The sequence below is a fragment of the Toxorhynchites rutilus genome, chromosome 3, assembly GCF_029784135.1.
Source record: "Toxorhynchites rutilus septentrionalis strain SRP chromosome 3, ASM2978413v1, whole genome shotgun sequence".
Classification (NCBI taxonomy): domain Eukaryota; kingdom Metazoa; phylum Arthropoda; class Insecta; order Diptera; family Culicidae; genus Toxorhynchites; species Toxorhynchites rutilus.
The window spans coordinates 156,555,469-156,580,552 of NC_073746.1; the positions used below are offsets into that span (position 1 = coordinate 156,555,469).

At 39.2% G+C, this 25,084-nt stretch overlaps 1 protein-coding gene across 1 annotated transcript in view; it reads right to left on the reverse strand.

Moving 5' to 3' along the window:
• Nucleotides 1–25,084, reverse strand: part of LOC129775379 (uncharacterized) — a 45,548-nt gene that overhangs the window by 5,129 nt on the left and 15,335 nt on the right. The window contains exons 2-12 of the mRNA XM_055780068.1: nucleotides 14,417–14,660; nucleotides 13,915–14,356; nucleotides 12,981–13,849; nucleotides 12,776–12,923; nucleotides 12,412–12,712; nucleotides 12,173–12,244; nucleotides 11,452–11,711; nucleotides 11,243–11,371; nucleotides 6,177–6,236; nucleotides 5,985–6,116; nucleotides 1,599–5,397 (exon numbers count right to left, since the gene is read on the reverse strand). Of these exons, the coding sequence (XP_055636043.1) occupies nucleotides 1,838–5,397; nucleotides 5,985–6,116; nucleotides 6,177–6,236; nucleotides 11,243–11,371; nucleotides 11,452–11,711; nucleotides 12,173–12,244; nucleotides 12,412–12,712; nucleotides 12,776–12,923; nucleotides 12,981–13,849; nucleotides 13,915–14,356; nucleotides 14,417–14,660 (6,217 nt within the window). The 3' untranslated portion in view covers nucleotides 1,599–1,837. The remainder of the gene's footprint in view (nucleotides 1–1,598; nucleotides 5,398–5,984; nucleotides 6,117–6,176; nucleotides 6,237–11,242; nucleotides 11,372–11,451; nucleotides 11,712–12,172; nucleotides 12,245–12,411; nucleotides 12,713–12,775; nucleotides 12,924–12,980; nucleotides 13,850–13,914; nucleotides 14,357–14,416; nucleotides 14,661–25,084) is intronic.

Below are 25,084 nucleotides of genomic sequence, written 5' to 3' on the forward strand. Positions count from 1 at the left end.
GACTTGTCACAAATAAATTGAAATGACTATACAATCTACTGCATACCAGTAAGCTATGATATCTCAAGTAATCAGGAAATTTCTGAGAAAAATCTGGCATTAATTTGCCAAATGAAGAACAGTTTTGAAACCGAAAAACGACTTATGAATTGGGCTTTTTCGAAATAATATTAATGTGAGTGATTATTGAATGTGATTATCGAACAAGTTAACAGCAGTGTTTACATTAATCTTTAATCAATTTTTTTTTTCAGCCGATATCTATTGTTAATGCTACATACAGAACAATTTTTAATCCAATTTACAATTAGTGCTAAATTTACAGCACCTAATTTGTGAATTAACCAATTTATGTTGATTTTCGCTTTAGTTATAACAGCGCTCACTCGGAACCCATTTACGAAGACTGCTTTTTACTCACTATGGTGCTTTTATTAGAATATGTTTGTAATAGTTTTATGTTTTGTGGTGTTGGCTACTGTGTGGCAAACAAACTCTATTTTTCTTTCAATTCCCCGGCACTCTCTTTTTCTGAAACAGAAAGAAACGATGAGAACGGTCGATACATTCCTTGAATTCTGGTTCGCTTTGGTTGAACTTTGGTCTTGCCGCTGCGTTATTCTAGGTGTTAGTTTGGTTAAGTAGAAAAATGTATGCTCACAGTAAGTTCTCAAATTTAGTGTAGAAAATTAGAGGAAAACTTCACCTTTAACTTATTCGTTTTAGTATTTTTAAGATTCGAAATATATATTATGAGCTTTTGTCCTTGCTTCGATCGTTTTGTTACGAAGCCAAACGTATGAGCAAAATCGTTCGTTTGAATTCTAAATGTTTCGAGCTACTTAAAAAAATAGGTAGTAATTTATACACAGTTAATGATTTTATCAATTTAACATATCTCTCTTGTGTTGAATATAGAGGTGAATAAAAGTTCGGAAGAAGAAAAATATGGATAACGCGCGAATTTTCTTCCTGTATAACATTTTTTTCCAAAACATGCTCTTCTTCTTTTTAGTTGATGAATTTTACGCCAAAGGTGGAGTTTACTCTATTGAGATAGTTCGGTGGAATACCTAATGCAATTATTGATTAATTTTGGTTATTGATGTAAAGCACTACTCAGTGTGGTATATTTAAAACGTGAATTTCATAGCCTGTGTACAATCGATGATGATTAAAAATTCACAAGATACAAAATCAAGCATCAATAAATAGTCTCTTGTTGTTTTTTTTGTGAGGAAAAACAGTAAGTAAAGGTAAAGTTAGGATTTGCTCCAACTGTGTCCTAATTTTACCTTACCAATAGAAAGTAGTATTTAAGGTAATATTTTATTTGCGATCTCAGTTCTTCTGGATGGCTGTAAAGCTTCTCGAAATTTGGAAATAAATAGCGTAGTCGAAAAAGAAGAAGAAACATTTCTGACCTACATATGATTCTTCATTTGGCGCAGGGATGTTTAGGTTTTGTTGATGCAATGCGTTTGCGACTTAATGATAAATATTACTTTAAATACTACCAGTTACAAATCGCTCAAACACAGATGTGAGATGGAATTACAGCCAATCAAATAAACAAAATAAAGTAATTTTGAAGATACCTGCTTTTCTGAAATCTTGATGATATGCTTTTGCTACAAATGCTTCCTGCTATCTTCTGATTTCTCATAAATATACATATCGCTAAATGCTCAATTGCAACGTTTGAACACAATCTTGCTAACAACAAAAAAACATTCGTCGCGATCATGTATTCCAACTTACTGAGCAGCACTATAATCTGTGTGCCACTCTTAGTTTCTTAACAAGAGAGGAGACCTCCACTAGTGCATATACTGTTTCATTTGCAATGCCTATATGCACTTCGTGACCCGGAAGGGAGGTCTTCCATCAGTCCAGACATTGATGGGAAAGGCGACTGATTGGATGCACGCGATGGTGGACGTGAACGGGACATGGTGCTGGGTTCGGGGGAATTGGATTCTCGAACCTCCGCTAGCCGCGATATGCTCTTATTGCTGAGTACCCGGGGACATCTAGCGGTCCAGCCACTTGTTTTCCGACCGTTATGATTCTCCTGCCAAGACCGAAGCCCTTTCGAGGGAGCCGCCTCCTGCTGACCTATGTCGTGTGGGGATGCTTTATCATTTGTTTCACTCCAAGTGTCGTAATAGTCGGAGTATGAGTTCTGATATTCCGATTTGAATTCTTGCGGAGTTAAAGCCGGCGTCGAATCTACGGTTGGGATGTTGTCCTCGTTCGAACTGATTGTTCCGTTCGATTCTAAGTCTTCTTGGAGAATCTTCAATGCTGCTGCGTGTAACTTCTCGAGTGGTAGATTACGGAACAGTCTACCCTTTTTCTTCATCAATAAGCTCTGTACCAACTCTTCGGCTAGTTTCTCATTCATTGCTCCTGATACAGGAGATGCCGACGAGGTAGACGAAGACAAGCTTTCAATACCTGAAGAGGATTGATGTCTAATTGGCAGTGATAAACGATCTCTGCGATCGGTGGCAGTGTTTGCGTTACTGGAATTATCTTCAGATAATGATTCTTTATGTTTGCCCATCTTCACGCGTGGAAGTTTTTCCGCTTTGTCGTTCTGGGTGGTTTCTTTATGGTTATTGTTACATTCAACTGATGCCATCTTTTCGGCTTCCTCATCTTCACTATCACCATTGTTACTTTCGTCCTGCAAAAGCTTAAATAACCTGGAATGTGTCGCTGCTCGCTGGTAACGGGTCATTTTTCGCATCTCCGGGAAGAATTCTGAGTCAGTTTCTACCTCTGATATGTGTTTGCTCATGTCTGATGTAACACCAGAGTCGTCTTCTGCTTCCGACTCGTCACACGATAACTTCTGAACCGATGCGGGTCTTAAATGGCAGCCCGAATTACTTGTTTGTCGTTGCGGTGGTACTTCCAGTAAGGGACTGGGGACTGGATGATTCTCAAATAGAGATATTCTATCCCGCACAGACATAGTTTTCTCGTCTGCTCGCTCAGTCGTATCATCAGCTTTTAGAATTACTTCTTTTTCCACCATTTCCTCCAAAATTATTTTCAACTTCTCCGGACATTTTATGTTACTATCTTCAATTTTGTCTAAGTCATCGGCATCTGCGTCCGATTCTTCCTTCGACGTATTCGTTGTTTCGTAATCATCACTCTCATCGCCACTGATTTCATCCGAGCTGTCGGTATCTGTATTATTGTCAGAGTCTTTGACCGATGTATTATTGATTATTTCCGTTTGATGCCCATTACCGGCTTCCTCGCACGACGTCTCTTTGAGAGTTTCTACTTTATCCCAGGTACTGGAGTTATTGTTTTCATCCATGATTTTACAACCCTTTTGGATATCGTTATCATCGTTTTGCTTACTGTACAAATCATTCACCAATCTTTCGTTCTCCTTCTGCCAAAACTCCAACGAATCGTTGGCGCTTTCATTCTTCTGTCGCTGTAGGAAACTTTCCACCACAGGGTCGGCTTTCCACAGATCAATCGCTTCCGTAGGACCGTTTTCGTTATTCCAGAAATCAATTTCTCCATCGTCGTGGTACTTCTCATCATCGTCACCATTCTGATTCCATTCCCCATCACGATCAATACTGACCTCACGGCTGCTCCAAAAATCTCTCGAATAAGAGCTTCTTGGTCTGCAGTAATCATCCTCCTCGCCAATCTGACTCCAGAAATCGATCTCCTCATCATCATCCTGCTGTGTTTCTTGCTCTGCTGCTGCTGCATCCGATCTGTCACATTCTTCGATTTGTTTCGTTTCAACAGTTTCGTCGATCGTCGATGGCTTCATTTTGAGTGGCAGTGAAACAGAAACCGAAACCTGGGTATCATCCTCGTAATCCACCACGAAGTTCGGTTTGGGCAGCTCTTGGTTTACTTTGTGAGTATCATTTGTCTCGTTTATCGATTTACCACTCATCGAAGGAATGGTTATCGTTACGGTTACGTCTGTGTTCATGTCATTGCAATCTTTCTGTTCATCTTCACCCGTCTCATTCGGGTCACTTTCGGATTCACTTTCTTCTTCTTCTGAACTATCTGTTGAATAATTATCGCTTTGGTTCGGTGTTTTCTGCGTATCTGGATTTTGACGTTTCTCAGCAATAATCAACGTATCAACATTGGAAGAGTGTTTCCCTGCTGCTTCTTCGGTACTTTCATCACCGGATTCTGATTCATCGCTTTCACTGCAACTTTCTTCGACAGCTCCGGACCTTCGATCACAGGGTATGGATGTTGGTGAACTCTCGGTTTGATGACCTTCCGGATTGCATTCGTCGTCCTCTAGGCGATCGATATCGTCATCTGTGTGGTTACCTCCGCCAGATATGATTTCCTTATCTACATCCGCATCGTTATCTAAATCATTCGCAAGTGTAGATGAACAGTCACTCAATGTTGAGCTATTACTGCACACGCTAGTTCTGCGGCTGAGATTTGCCGAACAAGTATATACACTATCCTCTTCGAAGATCACACTTAGTTGATGCGGCAAATGCTCTGGTTGACTGCTTTCATATCCGACAGTTTCTTCATCTTCGCTCTCATCGCTACTCTCGCTATTTTCTTCATGCTCTACCGGCTGGGGTTCCTGCCTTACTACGGCTTCAATATCGTCTTTTTTCCCTTTCATTGCCAGCTGCGGCAACTTCTTGCTACTGTCCTCTTCCGAGTCTGAGCACTCAGACTGAGAGGAAGTCGCGGACGAGGTGCTTTCCTCAAACGTACGATATCTTTCGTTGAGGGGGCTGCTAGGTGAACAGCTCACCAAGGGATCTTGCAGATCGACTGGGGAAATCTTCTCCGGGGAAACGGTAAAATTTGCAAGCCGCTCCGAAAGTCGTTTCAGACTGCTTTGGGATCGAGTTAGCGGATGTGGCCGATCGTTGTTGTCGTTGAGCGGAGATTCGGCGTCGGAGTTTTCGGCGCTGGGGGTGACCACAATACGCGGAGGAGGCGTCGTAATCACGAATGTGTGTGTCGGAGATTCCGGCATTAGATTTTCGCAGTATGCAACCTGTGGTTGGCTTAGTTGGTAGTATGGGGGAGGTGTACAGGGTGAGCATGGTTCTTGTGGATAGTAGAAATTATGTGGTGACATGTAGCCCGCGTAATATGCACTGCGGTCATAATGGCCGTGGTGCGGATGTTGATGTGGTGGAGGGGGATAGTAATAACCGGGGGCATGATGTGGAGGTGGTAATGGTGGTGGTGGTGGATGCGGGTAGTACTGGGGATTGTTAGGATCGTAATAATGCCAATTAGGAGTACAGCAGTAATGATGCAATGGGTAGGGGTAAGGTGAATATTGGATGTCGCCGTTGCATGGTAAATTTTGATTACCTTCAATGTCAGAGGAATTGGTTTCGGCTGTTGGAAGAAACGATAAATGAGAAAGAGAGAAACATTGTGATTATGGAACTATGTACCAATTGGATGATCAGAGCATGGGAATGAGAGAATGGTGTTTGAAATCGTAGTAGAGTCTATTACATCATGACCGAACGATTGACCGATTGGCTGATTGAACTTATGAATACAATCATTTGTATTGATTTCCTTTTTCGTTGCTTTGACTTCTATCTTTCAACACAAGCCTAATGCTAAATTGATCAATCATTTCAAGTTGAAAATTCTAGCATTGTGTACTTAATAGGGATTACTAATCATTTTAGTGAATAACAACGCTTGATGATAACGGTAATAAGTGGTTGGGTTTAGTATTTTCTTGTTTTCAAACGATAAATATTATTAAAGTTCCTGACAGGATAATGTTTGCTAGTACAGTTATTTCATATGTAAATATGGCCATTACTGTGTGAAGTTGCTAATGTAGAAATACTTTGTTCTTTACTGAATCAATTAAGATAATAATGCAATATTCACTTATTGATAGTGAGATTTTATTCTCAATTCTCTGGATGTATTTTATAAAGAAATCTCTATCAAAGACTTACCAGGTGCGTCGGATTGTGTCATAGCCTGTAGCATTTTGAATGATCGACTTGGAATAGCACTACCAGTGTATTTTTTTGGCTCTTCCACTTTTTGCTCGCTAGGAGGGATGTATTGATGTGGCGAGTCATCCTCTGAAATGTGTCGCAGTGAATCATGGAAGCTTATAATAAAAAAGGTCTAGTCAAAAGTACCTGATTCGCCTATGTTGCCACGATTTTGCACAAACATTTGATTTGCCCTGTTTCCAGAACCTGAAAAAATATCGAAATTTAGTTTTTTTCTCGTTACGTCTTCGAACAATCCAGAGTTCAGCTATGTACATTTACAACTGAATTAATTGAGCCTAGGAACTAGCACCATGCGGGTATTAGAGCAACGCGATAGTTGTCAGGTTGTCATTTCCAATCTCAATGTAAATGTTGATCATTACAGCATGGAACATTTCTAATCTGTATACAAGTTCAATATATGTACAGGGTTACTAGTGGTGGGATCTGTTTTCGATTTTAGAAGCTAACATATCACTCAACAAATGTGTACAATGTCCTCTACCAAGTTTTCCGTTATCCGGTTTGTTTCGATGAGACAAACTTATAATTTTAGAAGAACCACAGAATATTTTTATTCGAAGTAATCCCCATTCGATTCTACACATTTCGCCATCTCTCAGGTAAATCAGGTTTCCAATATGTTTTTTTTTGTTCTGACGAGAACCATTCGCCGACTCATTTTTAGACATCTTTATATTCGACGAAGTGCTGCTCGGTAAATGCACTATGTGCTAATCATACGGAAACAGGATTGGAGAGTATAACGGCTGCGATTTTTATTGCGTCCCACTGCTCCACGGCTTTACCGGTATGCACCGGTGCATTTTCATGCTGCAATATCATATCATGTCAGTATTTCTTCCATCAATTTTTTGTGGATGGTACTAACGTTCCCGGAGGAACTTTTGTCATTTCAATGAAAGTATGAACTTGCGTCATTAACTTAATAACTAGCTAACCCGGCAAATTTCGTCCCGCCCAAAATTAATTTTTTGTTATCAATACTTTCAAACATTCACGTTTTCTTGCTAAGCGAACGTTCATGGGTCCAATCACAGAATTGTTCATTGATTGTTCTTCTAATCGACCCTTTAAAATTACCTTTTACGATTAAATTCTTAGTACTTCTACCAAAACTCGTTATTATAATGTCAGATTATTTTCAGACACAATTTTCGTTCATGATTTTTCAACCATTTGCAAATAACATGTTTCTTCGTTTCCGACTTGCACTGTGATCACGCGTATTCTAGAGCTTGCCACTCAGAATGCATTCAAGGCGTGTTATTTGGCATAGAAATCTCAACTAAGTACTAATAAAAAATGACGCAAGTAATACTACGTTGAGACGGCGAAGTTCCTCTAGGAACGTTAGTGCTATTGAAGAAGAAGAAGATGTTTCTTCGTTACATGGAATAAATGTTTGACACAGAATATAGGATAGAATAGAGACCGTCCTAAATAGGACAATTTCTTCCTCGAGTTTTCAACTTTCCACTTTCGAACAAAGATCAATTTCGCTAGCGCAAACATCAAATGAACTAACAACGCTTGTCACTATATAATTGTAGAACATATGGGAATTTAATTTTCTGAATTCTCTCATTTTCCTTCAAAGCTTTCCGAAAATTTTCAAATGTCATGTTTGGTTGAAATGTTTGCAATATTTTTATGGGACTTCCTCTCCATTCCAGAGGAGCGACGGGTGTCATATCATTGTAGAAACATTTCTCGTACCCAAAAACCCTCACATCCCAAATTTGACTCCATTTGCTTGATTAATGATGTAGAGTTAAGTAAACCCCCCCACCTTTTAGAGTTGGGGAGGAGTGTCGAATCACCTCAACATGCCAAACATGGTTCAATTTGCTTGATTAGTAGTCGAGTTATGCAACCCCCCTCTCCTTTAGAGAGGTTCGATGGTTCGAGGTTCGATGAAAAAATGTACTAGGTCGGTTTTCATAGCGTAAGGTGGAGAGTGTGTGTGTATGATTGAATCACGCGTGAGTATTATTCATTTTATGCGTTGTCAATGGAGGTGGTGGAATGAAAATCACCTGTGGGTGCTGCAGTGGGTGTTTAGAAGAGTTGATGCATATTGAGTGTACTACATACATTGGCAATGAAGACACAAATCTTGACATACGGTCGGTTTGTGTATTGTTCTCACGAGAACAAGAATGAATCATGAATCAACCATTTTCAGCTGCTTCTACGGCGCCTCGTAAACCAACAGTGCTTTTCTGGGTCATCTAAACTTTCTATTTAGTATTACACATTAGTAATATCCGAAGTAATAAAAAACGAATTGATTTCTATTTTTTGTTGTTGGGAAAGAGCATGTGTGAGGCAACCCATAATGGCTACATGAAATGTGTAATAACGTGACCATTTATTACCAGAACGTTCGTGTATTAAGGACAAAAATAAACACACTTCTTCATTCTCTACTTTCTTGTGACTTCGACGTTGTAGTATTCACTGGTTACACACGGACATCTGGAATGCTGAGCTCGCAAAAAATTATTCCATCTATCGTTGTGACTGGAATCCTCGCACTGGTGCACTCCGACGTGGTGGTGGTGTTCTGATTACCGTGAAGTCTAAGCTGAATTGTAAAGCCATACACCTCGAAGACAGCGGTAATCTCGAGAAAGTTACTGTGCAATTCATTCTTCCACACGAATCGCTTAATTGTGTTGCATATACATCCGTCCTTGCAGTCATCTCGATATCTATACAAAACATGCCGACACCGTCCTTCAGCTACTTGAAATGGCCAGCCCACGTGACACGACTATCGTCTTGGGTGATTATAACCTACCCAATTTGGTATGGAATTTTGATGAAGATGTACAAGGATTTTTGTCGCTCAATGCCTCATCCGAACAGCTCTGGTTGCTCTGGTTGAGTCTTTACTGTCTACAGGACTCAGACAAATCAACGATCTTGCCAACGTAAATGGCAAGCTTCTCGACCTGGTACTCGTCAGTGATCCGCACTTCATTCAGCTATTCGAGCCGCCTTCCGTCATACTAAATGTTGACCGTCACCATAAACCGTTCGTACTGAAAGTGGACATCAGTATTGAAGATCATCAGTCGCCCGATTCCGGAGCATATCGTGAGTATAACTTTGCACGGCGCTATTTTGATGAGATTAACGCGAGAATTGTGTTATTGGATTGGGATGGGTTACTAAACCTTCCTTCCGTGGACAATGCCTTATCCGTGTTCTATGAAAACATTTACGAAATAATCCATGGTTGGTTTCGGTAAAGACCCGAAAGCATTCGATGGACTTCCAACAACCATCCGCAATTGCGTAACCTGCGAAACCGTCTGCGTAAGGCCCGCAAACGTTACTTTCGCTTTAGGACTGTAGAAAAGAAATTTGATGTGCAAAAAATCACCTGGTGTTTCGCTTGACGTAACATATGGCAGCCAAAACTCGATCACCAGTGACACTTCTGCGAATCTTTTTGCTGAATTCTTCCGCAGCGCTTTCGAACATTCTGAGATTCCTCCGTCGCAGCTGTATGTTGGTCAATTACCAAGCTATAATATTCGCATGCAGCAGCCTCACTTCAGTCGCGCCGAAATTTTTGAAGTTCTTCGTTCGGTTGATGCATCGAAAGGTCCAGGTCCGGACTATGTTCCACCATCCTTCGTCAAGAACTGCGCAGCATCGTTAGCCACTCCCGTCATGCTTATTTTTAACCACTCCGTTATGATGGCATTTTCCTGGATGTTTGGAAACTCGCATCAATCACACCGATCTTTAAGGCACAATGTGGAAAATTATCGGCCGATTTCGATTCGCAGCATCGAGAAGCGTCAGCAAGTAGACGTCGTGTACATAGATTTCTCGAAAGCATTCGATAAAGTACCTCACAACCACGTTGTATCGAAACTGAACAGCCTTGGTCTGCCTAGATGGATTGTTCGCTGGCCTTCGTTAAGGTCCATGATACCAAATCTGAGATATTCGAAATACCATCTGGTGTACCTCAAGGCAGTCCTTGGGACCTCTGATTGTGATTGTTCATTGTTCTTGGGATTCGTTTTGTTCATCAACGACGTGTGTCACCACCTAGGCTCCTGTAAGTTGCTATACGCTGATGACCTTAAGTATTACCGTACGATCAACTCAATGCTAGATTGCTGCGCGCTTCAAACTGATATTGTTCGGTTAATAAGGTGGTGTCAGATGAACGGCATGCGAGTAAACACAGCCAAATGTAAGGTTACCACCTTCACCCGTGGTCAGTCGCCGATCAGATTCGAATACTCGATGGACCAATTGACGCTTGCAAGAGTCGATTCTATCAACGATCTTGGACAAACAGCAAACTACGATTCAACGAACACATAAATTTTCTTGTTTGAATCTAAGCATACGAATATATTAGACATGTTGACCTTGATACCATTTCACATTTCTGAATTTTGAATTTCCTACCACCTTCTAGCCATAATATGATGATTTAGAAAGTTACACTTTGAATTTGAATCCAAATTTGGGCCTCCTGGGTCATAATGGGCTAAAGAGCGTGTTCGGACTTATTGGTGACTTTTTGCGATCTATCGTTTAATTTTCGTGAATTAGAGCATTGTTTCTGGGTTAAAAGTAGCGTTAAAATGCAGCGCATTTCAAACCGGATGTGAAGAAGTTATTTTCAACAGTGAGAGCTATCTTCTTCGGTGGGAAACTGGAGGTGGAAATATTGCCACCCCATAACCTATTCGGTTCGGATTTTCTGTTTCCGTTCTGCGAAAGGTGGCGTATAGTATAATTTGTGGATGATTCGGAAAATGATTTCAGCAGCGTTGAGTTATTTCTAAAATTTCTATGATGTTTTTCATCGTGCGCAATAATTTCTCGGTCTAATGTTAACAATACGGTAGTGTTTGGGCACCTCCTTTCTGAGTTTTAACACCTCGAGTTTCGGGAAAAACGGAGAGAGAAAAATTGTACGCATAATAGGTACTGAATACCCGAACAAAATGAACTTGAAGTTTAGTCTACATGCTTCACCGCACACTTGGAGCTGCGAAGGTTCACACCTTTTGCAGTATCGTTATAAAGATATAAAAAAGCGAATTCTATACATCTTAATATTGCTATAGGCCGAATAACGATAACAACTAGAAGCCAAAAGAAACAGTGTACAAACATCAGCCAAACCGTGAAAATAAAACTCGTACCAGTACTGCCTGGATTTGGGGCTTGGCTACCATCTGTCATACTCTGCAAGTACCTAAATGCCTTGGATGGTATCGCGGCACCTCGATAGCGGGGATCTTCTTCTTTATGAAGGTACACCTCTTCGTCGACTAACAATACAAGAAGTTATACCACAGTGAACAGATGTAAGTACACAGTACATTGTTTCAAAAAAAAAACAATTATTTACCTTGGTTCTTCACCCGATTCATCAACGCTCTATCGTCATTACTAAGTTGCATCCGACGCACTTGGCCATCGGCTCCATCAACACCGACTGCCATTTGTTGCTGCTGTTCACCCACTGCCGGCTTAGGCGTCGAGGGCTTCGATTTGTTCTCGGCGTCTTCTACTGTATCGGTGATGTGCTGTAGCACTCTGAACGAACGAGACTGGTTTGGCGTGATGTTGCCATTCCAGGATTGGGTATTGTTACCGCTCCGCGGATCACTGAAAGTATGTAAGATCGTTAGGTTTTGAAGCGTACATTACTGCTGTGTGAAGGCTCGAAAGCTATGGATTATCACTGAATGTCATGCTTATGACGGTCGATGTTAGTATGCAACAGATACCACATTTGAATGATTTTTTTCTTTTTAGCGACGAATGTTTGAAGTTGTTGGGGAAACTTTCCATGGAAAATACAAATCGATTTTATTTTTACATATAACATCAGATCTGAGATATTCTCATTCGAGAGAAGATGGTTGAATGATATTGTTCTTCGTTGATGTATGCTTTTTTTCGTGAGAGTGCCGAATATTTATAGCTCGAAAATTGATAAAACAATGCGGCGAAAGAATAACAAGAAAAAAATAAATACGGAAACAAAATAACGAAAAAGAAACAGGACAGTGAAAAAACCACAACAAGAATCTGAGTGAGTTTCTTGGCGGGTTGTCAGTGTATACCTGAGTCTATTTTTAAGAAAACGAAGCTTAGCTTCTAGTGGGATGTCGTGAATAATGTATCTATGATCCCCACTTTACGTTGGAATGTGTACAATATTCGTAAATAAAAGAAGAAAGAAGAGTGTAAAACAAGAAAAATCAGTTATCAATTATGCTTCGCCAAAATATTGTGCTAGTTGTGGTAGCAGCGCTTGGTTGGGTTTGTATTCAGTTGAATTAGTGATCGTAGACTTCCATACCTTTGAATAATCGCTGGCGTTTGAGACAAGGGCCCTCGAACGGTCGTTGCACCAACCATGCTGCTGTCACCGCCTTCGACCTTGATCGGTATGATCCGAACTCCTCCCGCCTGTTGTGCTGGCATTTGCTGATGAATTATGTGTTGATGTTGCTGAGGCGTTGGATGATGCTGTGGATAATGTTGATGATGTTGTTGATACATTGTGTGCTGCGGGCTTGTCGTCGGATAAGTTATGTTGTTGTATCCTTGGTTTACGAAGTGGTTCGGATTTGTAAACATTGCCGTTGGGGTTGTAAATCCTAAACAAAAATGATCATAAGTTCATTCAATGAAATAGTGAATGTTGTTTGAGAGGGCGTTACCACTGTGTGGACTAGGATATCCGACCGTGATCGGAGATTGGACCGTATACTGTGGTCCAGGACTGTAGTATGGAGGCGGTGCAAAACCGGGTGTTGAAGCCGGTGTCTTTACGGGTGATTGCTCGACTTGAATCGGGATAATACGCTCCTGAAAGTAATTCAGTTAAATTACTTCTATAAATTGCATTAGTATTCGTCAACATACCTTCTGTGACGATGTCGGCTGGGGTGAATACACTTGGTTTTGCACATACACAGGAGATTGCGGATAATTCCGGCTTCCCGGCATTATCGGCGATTGCTGCAAGACTGGCTGTACTTTTGCGTTTGGATGTTGCAGTTGTATATAGTGTGTTTGTGAAATTGTGGGCTGTTGTACCGACGGAGACTCGATCGCTTGTGGTCCACTGACTTGAGCTGTGGTCTGTGGTATGTGCTGTTGGTACACTAGGGTAGGTTTGGCCGGACTCGGTGGATCTGTAGTGGTAGGTTCCAAGGTTTTAGTAGTCGATTCGTTACTGTTAGATTTGGGGGCCTGCGGTTTCGGTTCGGGGAATTCTGGTTCCCCTTTATGAACCCACTCGGGCTGTTCTTTAACACTGTTTTGGCGCGATGACATCCATGGTGGGCTTGTCTGATTAAGGAGGGTCTGTTTGCTGTTGGCAAACACCTCATGAACTGGTGGAATATAAAGGGATCCTAATGGTTGTGCTGGTTTCTGCGGCGATGGTGTTTTTGATGTTGATGGTCCAGTGTTCAATGTTCCGTTCGCTGGTGTTGATGGTGTAGATGTCGGTGATTGTTGATGTGGTTTGAAAGACTGTTCGTTATCTTGTTGCAAGAGCGCTGTGGGTGTGTTGATGGATGGAGGTTGTGAAACTTTAGTTGGTGTGATCGGTGGAGGGAGATTGGGTGGAACTGGACTTTGACTATAGACTGGAGGTGTCTTTATCGATGACACTCGTGAACCGTTTTCGAGCGGTTTAGTTAGATTGGATGGGCTTGGTGATCGGTTTATATGTGAATCTTTCGCGACGGTAAGCTCGTCTGCGCGGTTTTGAATATTTTTAGCGACTGTAATGATGAAACCATGAGGATTAGTAACGTCGCACATATGGCTGTGCACAGTTTGAATTTACCTTCTTCGTCCGCTATCTTATTGTTAATCGTTGGATTATAAGCTGGTTGTTCAGCATCAAGTTTTTCTTTGCGGTACTCCTCGATCCAGAAATCATTCTTCGGCTGAGGTCTTGGTGCTCTTCGAAGATTTGCCATTGGATTCGGTGGAATTTTTATTTCTGGTCTGCATCCCATTGGCGGAGGCTCGAATGATTGTGGCCTTGGAGTCTTTTTCTCTGTCGAAAGTGCTGGAGGCGGAGGAGGAGGTGGTGCTGGGGCACTGTTACCGTTTGTTTGTCCAGGTGTTGGTTTTGCGCACATATTTGGCGGTGGTGGCGGTGGTGGCGCAGGCGGACCAGTTGGAAAAACTTGAAATGGCATACCCATTGCAGCGGCTCCAAGCGTTGCCGCGGGGGATACTGATGTCTGACTATTACTACTATTACTACTACTGCTGTTATTCTAAGCACAGAAAGATATAATTGTTCAATATTATGAGCAAACTTGCACACGTTAACTCACCTGAGCCAGTGGGGAAAGCTTCGGTTGATTTGCAACACCCTCTGATTGAGCATTTCTCGATATTCGTTTAGCCATTCGGGGTGATTTAATCTGTGACAGGTCGATACCGCCTGGAGTGTATGTGAACGGTTGTTTGTCTCGACGCATCATGGCATTCTGAACACAGGCCGGTGGTTCCACCGGCAACTGTGACTGTATTCGCCTCGCCGAATTGCCTATGGTGGATTGAGGTTGACCGCCATAACTGTTTCAAGGTAAAAAAACGAGAAAAAACGAGAAAACATGTAAACATTACAACAGTTAATTGTTTTTGGCGTTCAAAGAACGCTTCAAAAATAACGTGACGCCAATTGACGAAATGCTGTGTGGTCTCACACTGTCTTCTTTAAACCGTTAACTATCAATCATCGCGTTCACATCTTGAGAGTGGGAAAACGAAAATTGACACTTTTCGGTGGCCTATATCTCGGAAAGATTAGAAAACCTTTCGGGAAATAGAGAGTATATGATAACCGTATTAAATTATGAAGGTTGTGATACGCTGTTCTGTCGTTTTTCTTAATATAAGTAATGCAATCCGGGCAGCGTTTCGTGTCGCATTATTGCATGCTAATGTGACCACAGAATCCTTGACCCAATCCAAATGCAGCCTTTTGAAGACGCAAGCATGCGTTTGCGCGCTACCCTTGGCCATGTCAGAACATTTCATCTCAATCGTTCTTCACTGTGAATTTTTAGCACACACACCCCGTAGGTGTCCAAGGGGGTTTACCAGGTTACGTTAAGTAGGTTAAGTGTCTCGAAATTGCAAAAGCAGCTCGACATGTAGTGGGTGTTGAAAAAGTTAGATTCGAACGCGACGGGTCGTAAACAAAATTTAGAGATATTTCCTTTGAATTTTCAAGCGGAAGGTGCGTTGTTTCGAGATCAGCTGTTCCACCGACAGTGGCAACGAACTGTTTTTTTTGCGTTTTGTGTGTTGCTGAAAAGGATGAATCTAATCATTAGAAGGAAAGATTGCATTAGTCGATGTTTTGTGTGATAACCTAAATACATAATTTCGGTAAATTACTTTTTTGTGAAAAAAATATTAACCGTTAACGGCTAGCTATTTGAAAAAATCGGACAGCATCTTTGATAATTTTTCAGGTCTTTGGGAAGCAACCATATGGTAATGTTTTGCATCAAATGATAGCTTGAAGTACCTTCAAGCTATACTATTTGATGCAAAACATTCAAGCTATCATTTGATGCAAAACATTACCATATGGTTGCTTCCCAAAGACCTTAAAAATTATCAAATATGCTGTCCGATTTTTTCAAATAGCTAGCCGTTAACGGTTAATATGATTTTCACAAAAAAGTCATTTACCGAAATTATAATAGGTACACCCAAACTAGCGTTGGCAGAAAACATGTCATCTTTGGCAGAAAAGATGCCATTTTCTGTTCATGAGAGTCAAATGCGCAAATAATGAGCTATTTTAAAAGCTTAAAAATGCGAGCAGACATCTCTTTCTGTTTTCTTTTCTCTTTTCATTTGGGATTGTGCAAAAAAAAGTCCATACAACGTCAATGGGGATCGAACCAAGGCCGGCTGGAATGCAAAGTTACTTTACACGACCACGCTATCCATATAGCTGCCAGCACTATTATAAAGGAGTGTGATAATATTACACCTCATCATAAAGTGAAGTTGGAAGGTGTTTTCTAAGACGTTCAGGTGAAGGTGGAAGGAAGCCATTGTAGTAGTGTAGGTAAAACCACGTGTAAAAATGGGGTAATATGTTTGTGAGAGAAGAGCAAAGCACACGTAAATAGATCAATTCACTTATTAGACTGTGTAGCGCTTCATTGACACGAGTCTTTGAATACATTTGAAAAAAAAAAATATATAATTCAATACTAAAGTAAAATGTATGAACGATATGTTCCGATGAACAATTGCAAATATGAATAAATATTGATAGAAGGTGCATTTGCATATGAAGTAAAATTCTGATTATACACGACCGTAACATGAGCAAATTTATAACACATGCGAACTGGGGCTCTTTTGATATTAACAAGTTCTTCCGCATAGTCACTCGATGTTGATAATTCCTTAATATTTTTCTCCGTTGATCGTATTGTTTTCACATATTCACGTTGGAGAGCCTTAACCCTTCTCTTCGCTGGCCGTGGCATTTTGATTGAATGTAATACTTTTTCGTTTACTGTTATTGAAAGCATAGGCAGCCTTGGTAGTGTTCCGAACTCTACAATACAATTTTCTTACCCAATGTTAAAGTTTTTTTTTAATCTCATTTATTTATTTATTAGGCTCATTAACATTTTAGCTGTAACAGAGCCGGCTTTTAATCATGTACATGTACATATGTTTATGTTTCTATAAATTGTAAATTACACAGTAGTTAGTAGTAGCCATTTAGGCGTTAAGTTTTTCTGTTCCATTACATTATGGTAAATTACACAGTAGTAGCCATTTAGGCGTAAGGGTATTCTTTCTGTTCGTCCATTGTTTAGCAGACCGGACAGCGGAGACAGTTGATATCGATCATTGTTGAGTTATTTATAGAACAGCAGCCCGATGTGTCTTGCAGAGCAGAGCAGTTGTATGGATGAATCGATCTTATTTCGACCGTGGATCGATTTCCATCGCTGATGATGGTTGCGTGGACGTAGTTATTCTATAACAACACAAAGATGATCAATTGAGGGCCCTGAGTTTGAACTCACGATCGATCGCTTGGTAAGCGAACGCGTAACCAAGTGGCTACGAAGACCCCCAATGTTAAAGTTGCTAATTATTGATTTTCGGGCGTGGTGTGAGGGAGGTAGATGAAAGAAATCAGCGCCGTTGTGGCAGCCATTTGTGGCTAGCTTCCACCTTCACCTTAATGTAATAAATCGGGATGCCAGAACATGTGCTAAAAATTAACTTTGGGTGTAGCCACTTACCATCAATTTCATTTAATTTTGTCTAACTTTATTGGGCAATAAATTCGGTTTAACACTTTCGACGCCCAACGCGACGTTTTTGAGTTTCTTGCAGAGCCCAACTTGCGATTAAGTTAGTAAATGAAGATCAAACTTAGTTTATAGATAACTTTTAAATGATCTAGCAATGTTTGTTTTCAATTGAAGACGAATTGATGACAATAACACATGTCAAAGTCATAGTATAGGGGTTTTGCAAAAAACTGCAGTACAAACCATCCGTACTAAAAATAATAAAAAGTTTAGTATAAACAGTATGATATTATGGTTATGATTTTATTATTTTTCTTCATATCCTATAGTTACATTTAGGTGCTTATTCTATCAAATACCTTCTAAAAATCCTACTCAATTCGAGCGAGGAAAGTGTCACCCATATCTGGGTGACGGGGCGTCGCATATGTTAAAGAAAATATGTGCGTAAGGTGTTTTAATGACATAATTTGAAATACGTCAACTTTTCTACAGAATTACTTTTATAAAAGAAAACATACATTGGGATGAAGGACAAAAACCATTCGATTGAACCATCTACAGGAAAAAATGCCGGTTTTGGTTAATGTTCGATCTTTCGGACAGTCATTCCTCGGAAAATGGAAGATTGGAAAAAAAAATTCTTGAACATTTCCATAAATCATTCGTAACACTACCTTAACATTTCAACCGTAACTTAGATCGATAATGTTGATTCCAATAGTAAGATGAAAAAAATCGGTACCGAATACATTTGTAAAACATTTAAATTAGTTAAATTCAGTAACATTTTAGAAATAAGAAACTCAAAGCATTTTCATTAAATTTTCCTTGAAATGCATGGGAAACTTGATTGTTTTTAGGAACCAAATTAAACCTTTTGACCCGCTCTACAATTCATTCAACACCACACAGTTATCTCTTTTATTTCTACTGCAATTTCACTTCAAACACGTCAATTGCCAACGTTGACACAGTGGAGTGGTTTTTTAAGGTGCCAGTTTAATGTTTAATGTTTAACGTTTAATGTTTAACAGAGCTAAAACATCCAATAATTCTAAGATTTTTATTTATTCTTAAATGAATCTGATTGTTCCATATACTAGGATAATCTGGCCCATCTGGCCGGTTGCCATTTGGATGTGCAATAATCACAAAAACTTATGAAATCATCTAGGAAACATAAAATGAGAATAATGAAGTTTGACTCATTACCAGAGATGCCAACCTTCCTGATTTTTCAGGACTTCCCAGACTTTTTGGCACGCTCCCTGATATCCTGATAATCACTCAATTTTCCCTGATTTTTATGAAATGATCCTAATTTTTCCTGATTTTTTACTTTTTGCTTTATCATGAATAAAAATCCATATAAATATACTGGGATTTTTGCTGGTTGTGTATGAGAACTGTCATAATAGTCTACATTAATAAGCTTTCCGGTCCGCCCTTATATAATGCTTATTCTTCCTTTCGATTATACTTTATCTGTTCGCATTTTCGAAGGTACAGTGTCGCCATTTTTTGAATTTCGAAGTTGACGTGAAAGAAATATAATCTATAAGAATCATATGCCCGAAGGTTCTCGCAATTCAATCTCAATAAAACGAGAATTAGAAAAAGATTTGGAACGGAAACGATGAAAGGAATATTAGCGACCAAAAATTATGCACAGTTAAATAAAAACGATACAGGTTTCATTACATTTTCGCAGCAAATAACATCTAAGTATAACAATCGATGTACAAGAATTTTAGAAGTAAGAACGTGTAAGCATCTTTTTTTGTCTGTAATTATCATTAAAAAATATTTAAAAAAATGTTTTATTTCTTGAAGAATGTATATTAAATTGTTTGTAAAGCAAGCAGTTGCAAGAATGATTCGTGAGACACGGCAAATAAATTATCAGGTCCACTGCATATGTTTAAAATCCCCGTTCATGTGCATCAGTTGAAACATGGTTACATCGATTTTTTTTAAAGCAAATCATGTGATGATTTGATGAAAACGGGTCATTTTAAACAATCCGACTTATGAAATTATGATCTGGTTCAGGTGGTATTGGTGAGGAATTCTGTATTGTGAGCTTCTACCAAGCAACCAGTCGATACATTCCCACAAATACTGCTCGTAACTGGACAAATTAATTTCCATAATTAGATAATGTTTAGAATTGTTAGGCTACCTGAAAGATTTCAGAACTTCCTGAATTGATTACAAAACAACACTGTGCATATAAAATTCAAAAAATAATACTTTTGTTTTCTCAAAAAATGGGTACGAACTTTCCGGACAACCCAATATGAGCTATTCTGATTTTCCCTGATTTTTTTTTTCATTCTCCCTAATTTTTCTAAAAAATTGTTGGCAACCCTGCTCATTACACATTATTACACTTAAAGAATTATACATTAGTTAGTTATCTATTTAAGCGGTATTTGGAGATTAAACATCTATTCAAACATACCTGCTAATGAGATCAGCGGAAATTGGTCGCTCGAAATGCAATTGCAGCATTCGTTCTACGAATAATGTGGATTGATAAAATATTGCAAAGCTCCCCCACTCTCTTCTCATTGGGTATAAATAAAACATTCGCGATTTCAAATTACATAATTCATAATTCAATTTATCAGCCATCTAGCTAGCGACCAGACGGCTTTTGAAGTAACCTTTCTCAAAGCCGAATGTTTAGCTTAGTTTTCAAAATTGGTCTTTTACGAGGCTAGTGGCGAATGAACTGATGAAAATTAAAGCTTCTATCATTCATAATATCATCATCATTATCATTCAAGTCGTACGTATACTGAGTGCGTTACGTGTATTGTTCTGAGTGCATGTAATGTTCTCGCGAGAGTAAGAATGAATCATGAATTAATCATCTTCAACTGCGTCTACAAAACAATGCAAATCCATCAGTCCTTTCCAGGGCCACTAAAACTTTCGACTAAGAGTTATTTAAGAAATTTCGATGTCTTATTAAAATACATATTATATCTAATTTTGGCTGAAAGGAGTTTCTGTGAATTCAGGTGTGCGTTTGGATTTATTGGTGTAAGTTGTTGTTTTGGATTATGGGGCCTTTAAGCTTTCTCAGTTCATTCACCTCTAACCTTGAAAAAAATAAACAATTTGAAAAACTAAACTGAACAACTCAACCTTGAGGAATATCATTCGGAAACTCTTGCTGTCGTGCGGTCGCTAGCTGGATGACTGATACATTGTGAATATTTATTTGTGATTTTTTTCAATCGATCAGTTAATTTTGGAGATTTAATTTTTTTTACGGGTTAAAAGTGATGTAAGGTATTTTTTAAGCGTTGAAGGTTGTGTTCTTCGGTGGAAAACTTAAGGTTAAAATCGGTTTTTCTGTTGCCGTTCTGCGTCTTCTGAGATGTTTCGTGTGAGTTTTTTGAAAACCGCAAACCCAAGGGGTTTTCGAAAAAAAATGTTGATGCCAAATGTCTTAGAATCGCATGAAATGTCTTCATTTACTGTCACCTTGATTTTTGTTATCAACGAAGACAGCCATTGTACATTATTTTATCATTTCGACCGATCCCCTTTCGCATCTCTAGAGGCTCCATAACATTTAGTGGTTGTATAGCTCTGAAACGGGCTGTATATAGAGTTTCCTCGGTTACTATTCGTTAATTATCTTCCGCAACCGCGCATTGAACTATATTACAGATTGGAGGAATCTATGCGCGATGAATCACAAAATATATTTTCTGTCGTTTTATTGTATAGAATATATATATTTTGCGTCACTGCATATTGAGATATGCGTGGACAGGCGTATAGTTTTCAACATATCTAAAACACCGAAACTCTCGGTTACCTTCTCAGGTTATTGAAAGGAGAAAATACTGCGCGCGATTAGGCACAAAATATATCGTCGGTCTTTTTTATTGTAGAGGAGTTCTCTCAGTTGTTTTCAGACCTTATACAATGATAGACATTCGTTTAGCCGCACTTAAAAAAAAATTGAAACACTTACAAAATAACTAGGAATGTTCTTTTTATCAGGATACTTATTTGCTGTAGTGATAGTATATTTAAGTCACTTTTATTGAAAGGACGTGTGTCACAATCACACACACACACACACACAAGGCGGCATCGGTTGATATAAACATTCAAACGTCGTTTTTTCCTGAAACATACGTTTAGCCGCAGGGCATAAAAATCGAGTTTTCGCATAATCACCAAGCCTTTATCTGTGTTTTTTGAAAAAAATACGTGGGAATGTTCAATTTACAAGATAAATATTAGATGTGCAACGTAAGAAGTTGGTCAGATTAGTGATTTACGTAGAATTTGAAGAAATGGCGAAAGATATTCTATTGATGGAAGAGGGACGGAAAATAATAAAGATATTCAGTGAACAAAAGTTTTCTAATCCCTCGATCGTAACAAAAATAGGTCTGTCTGAGAAAGTGGTACGGAATTTCTTTAAATAGTGCCAGAAATATGGGATATAACGACCAACAAATGGGAACACCAAAGTTATTTTGCGTCTTAAAGGTCGAATAAGACCCGAGGCAACCAGGAAACGATGTCCTGCTCATACATGAGGGCAGAATCGGTTGTTCCAGTAACGAAGGGGCATATTGCGCGCATCTTGAATGAGTCACCAAACATCATGTGGAAGAAACCTCGAGAGAAGCCGAAACTGACCGCCACCCATAAGTAGAACCATCTCATTTTCGCCCGGCAATACATGGAATGGAAAATAGAATGGAGAAATGTTGTATTTTCCGGCGAAAAAAGATTTGGATGGTCCGGACTGTTACAGTTGCTATTGGTACAATTTAAGTCAACGGCATGTCGTTAGATCGAAGCGAAACTTTGGGGGCGGAAGTTTGACAGTGTGGGGAGCCGTTTCCTATCACAGCAAGCTTCTCATTTGTTTCATTTTCACCCGAATGAACTTCGAAAAGTATCTTCAATTACTGGAGGACGTTTTGATTGGTCATATTGAGAATAACGCTACAGAGAATGTCGTTTTTTCAGCAGGATTATGCATAGATCCACGTTTCCAAGCAATCGAAGGCATGGTCTGCCGAGAAGGACATTCCGCTACTTGAATGACCTGCTGTCAGTCGATTGCAATCCCATAGAGAACCTATGGAGAATCTTGGCCGAGATGGTCTATGCAAACGGATGACAATTTGACAACATTTCCAGTCTCAAGGCAGTTATTCAGGAATGTTGGGCTATAATCAATATGGCAACACTTTAAAAGCTGTCCGACTCGATGCCAAATCGAGTTTTCAAAGTGATCCGAAATGGAGGTGGACATACTAAATACTAGCTACCGATTGGACTCGAAATTTGCCGCTCAAATTTTCCTTTATTGAAATTTTACTATGCGGCTAAACGAATGTCCACCCGAATGTGCTGGTTGCAATTATTGTTACTTGTAAGAGCAGTTATACATAACTTGTAAGATTATAAAAGATGACAAAATTAATGTGAACTTTACATATCAAGCCATTCCATGTCAAACCGATGGTTCTCAGATTTTCGTGAAAATTGATAGTTTTGTTGCTTATTGCAAAATATCAGGCTCTTATTTTTCATATTTTCATTAAGCTTTTTCACAAATTCATAACTTTTGAACTACTAGACTGATTCAGATGATCGACATATCGATATTGAAGCCGATGAGCTAGCTAGTCTTCTTTGAAAAAATATTACATTTGCGGAAAAATTGCCTAATGAAAAAATAATTTTAATATTTTGCGATAAGAACCAATTTTCATGAAAATCTGAGAACCACTATATCGGTTTGGCATGGAATGGCTGTATGTTTTTACTGAACAGTGTGTTTTAATGTGATGTTTCCATATTGAACTTAAATTTTATGATTCTCCTTCGTGTGATATTTTTCGAAACAGCCTCCAATATGTAGTTCTGGTTTTCGACTACATGGCTAACATACTCACATGGTTTGATGGCACATTAAAAGTAAATTAGGGTCAAAACAAACAAAAATCTTTTGGTCTAGCACGGAAAATGTTGATTTTTTGAGAGATAAACTGTATAACGCTTTCAGAAGTAGATCCATGGTTTTGAGAGGTGTATTGCGAAAAAACAAATTCAATCTCCTATTCATACAACCCTAATATAATAGAAGCAATAATCTTGCTTCTAGCAGGGTTTTGCATCAATTCGTAAGGCGGGTTCACAAAATATTTGCTCGATGTTATTAAAGAAAAAGGTTAAATATTTGAGCTAAATTAATATGGTACAATGCTATGTCATCGAAATAAAACAAACATTTTTAAATTTAAAAATTTGAAGATGGTCGTTTAGTTACTTTAGGAGTCACTCTATTCTGAGACACACTGTTTAGATAGATTATTATGGACACAATCAATAAACAGACCAAATTTGATCTTCCTTGGAATCCGATGAAATGCCATGTTCGCATTCGTAGAGTGTTTCTGTATCCAGCATGGTCAAATAGAAATAATCACACATGTCACGATTATCAACATCGAATTTTGAGTATAATCTGAACTTATACGTTCACTTCCCATTTCTGTATATGTTGGCATTCTTTTAGATAAACTCTGCCTTTAGTCTATTCTAATTTATTTCTCATATAAACGATCGAAATGTCTGCGATCGAGCTTATTCTCAAAAGAAAATACAGTAGAACCCCGATTATCCGCGAATAACGAAAATCGCGGATAACGCGATATACGACAAAAAATCAGGTGTAAACATGAAATGAAGATATTTTAGCATGAAAACTATGTTTTATCAATACATAAATCATTAAACTATCCATCTGTAAGGGCGTGTACACCAGTGGTCAAATAATATGAAAGCTATGACCAAAAAAAAGCATGCGCCTACGTTTCACTGACAAATTTTGGGAAGCTTTATAGAATTACTATGGAACTCGCATTCGCGGATAATCGGGGTTCCACTGTAGAATAAGGTTTATCACATACCTTTTTTCACATCATTCTAATCCGCAGAGTGCAGAGGAATGCTTCTACCCAAACTGTCATACATGAACGAAATGACTCATGTTTGAGATATGAACGCGAGGCACATGATTTTTTGACCACCAAGTCGTATCGGGTGCCATATGTGGGTACCATTGAGATATTTACGGTCAATGCACGCGGGCGGAAAGATTTGCGCTGGTATCGAGCAACCGATTCAGAATGATCGTTTTGTTCATTTTCGAAATTGTTCACTGTCGATATGATATGAATGAGTCATCTTTCTTCCACATTTCATACTTGGGAATCACAACAGACTTTTCGTTGTCGAAAGATTACAACACCATCGATCAAAGTAATGTGGGCTGATTGTCACCGACTGACCTTCAACACAGCTTAACAACGGTTGCTGCAAGAGATGTGCCAGGTTAATAATATGTTACGTCTCAGATGCGTGTACCCCGTTAGTCTAGCTAGTTTGTATTTATTTATAAAGTCGGCTTATCGATGCGGTTTTTATGTCAAACCAACACCTTCGAATTGACGGCAGCAGTGTCGTACTTCGTGCATGGTTACATCATAGCATGAAAAAAGGGTCATGTCAATCGAGAACGGCAATAATTGTTGTGAGTCGTTAACACGCATGTAGAAGGGGCACTCCTGGTGTTTTTTGTTCTAATGATTGACATGTGTGTTGACATCGCCGGCGGTACACATTTTCGTCAAGTTC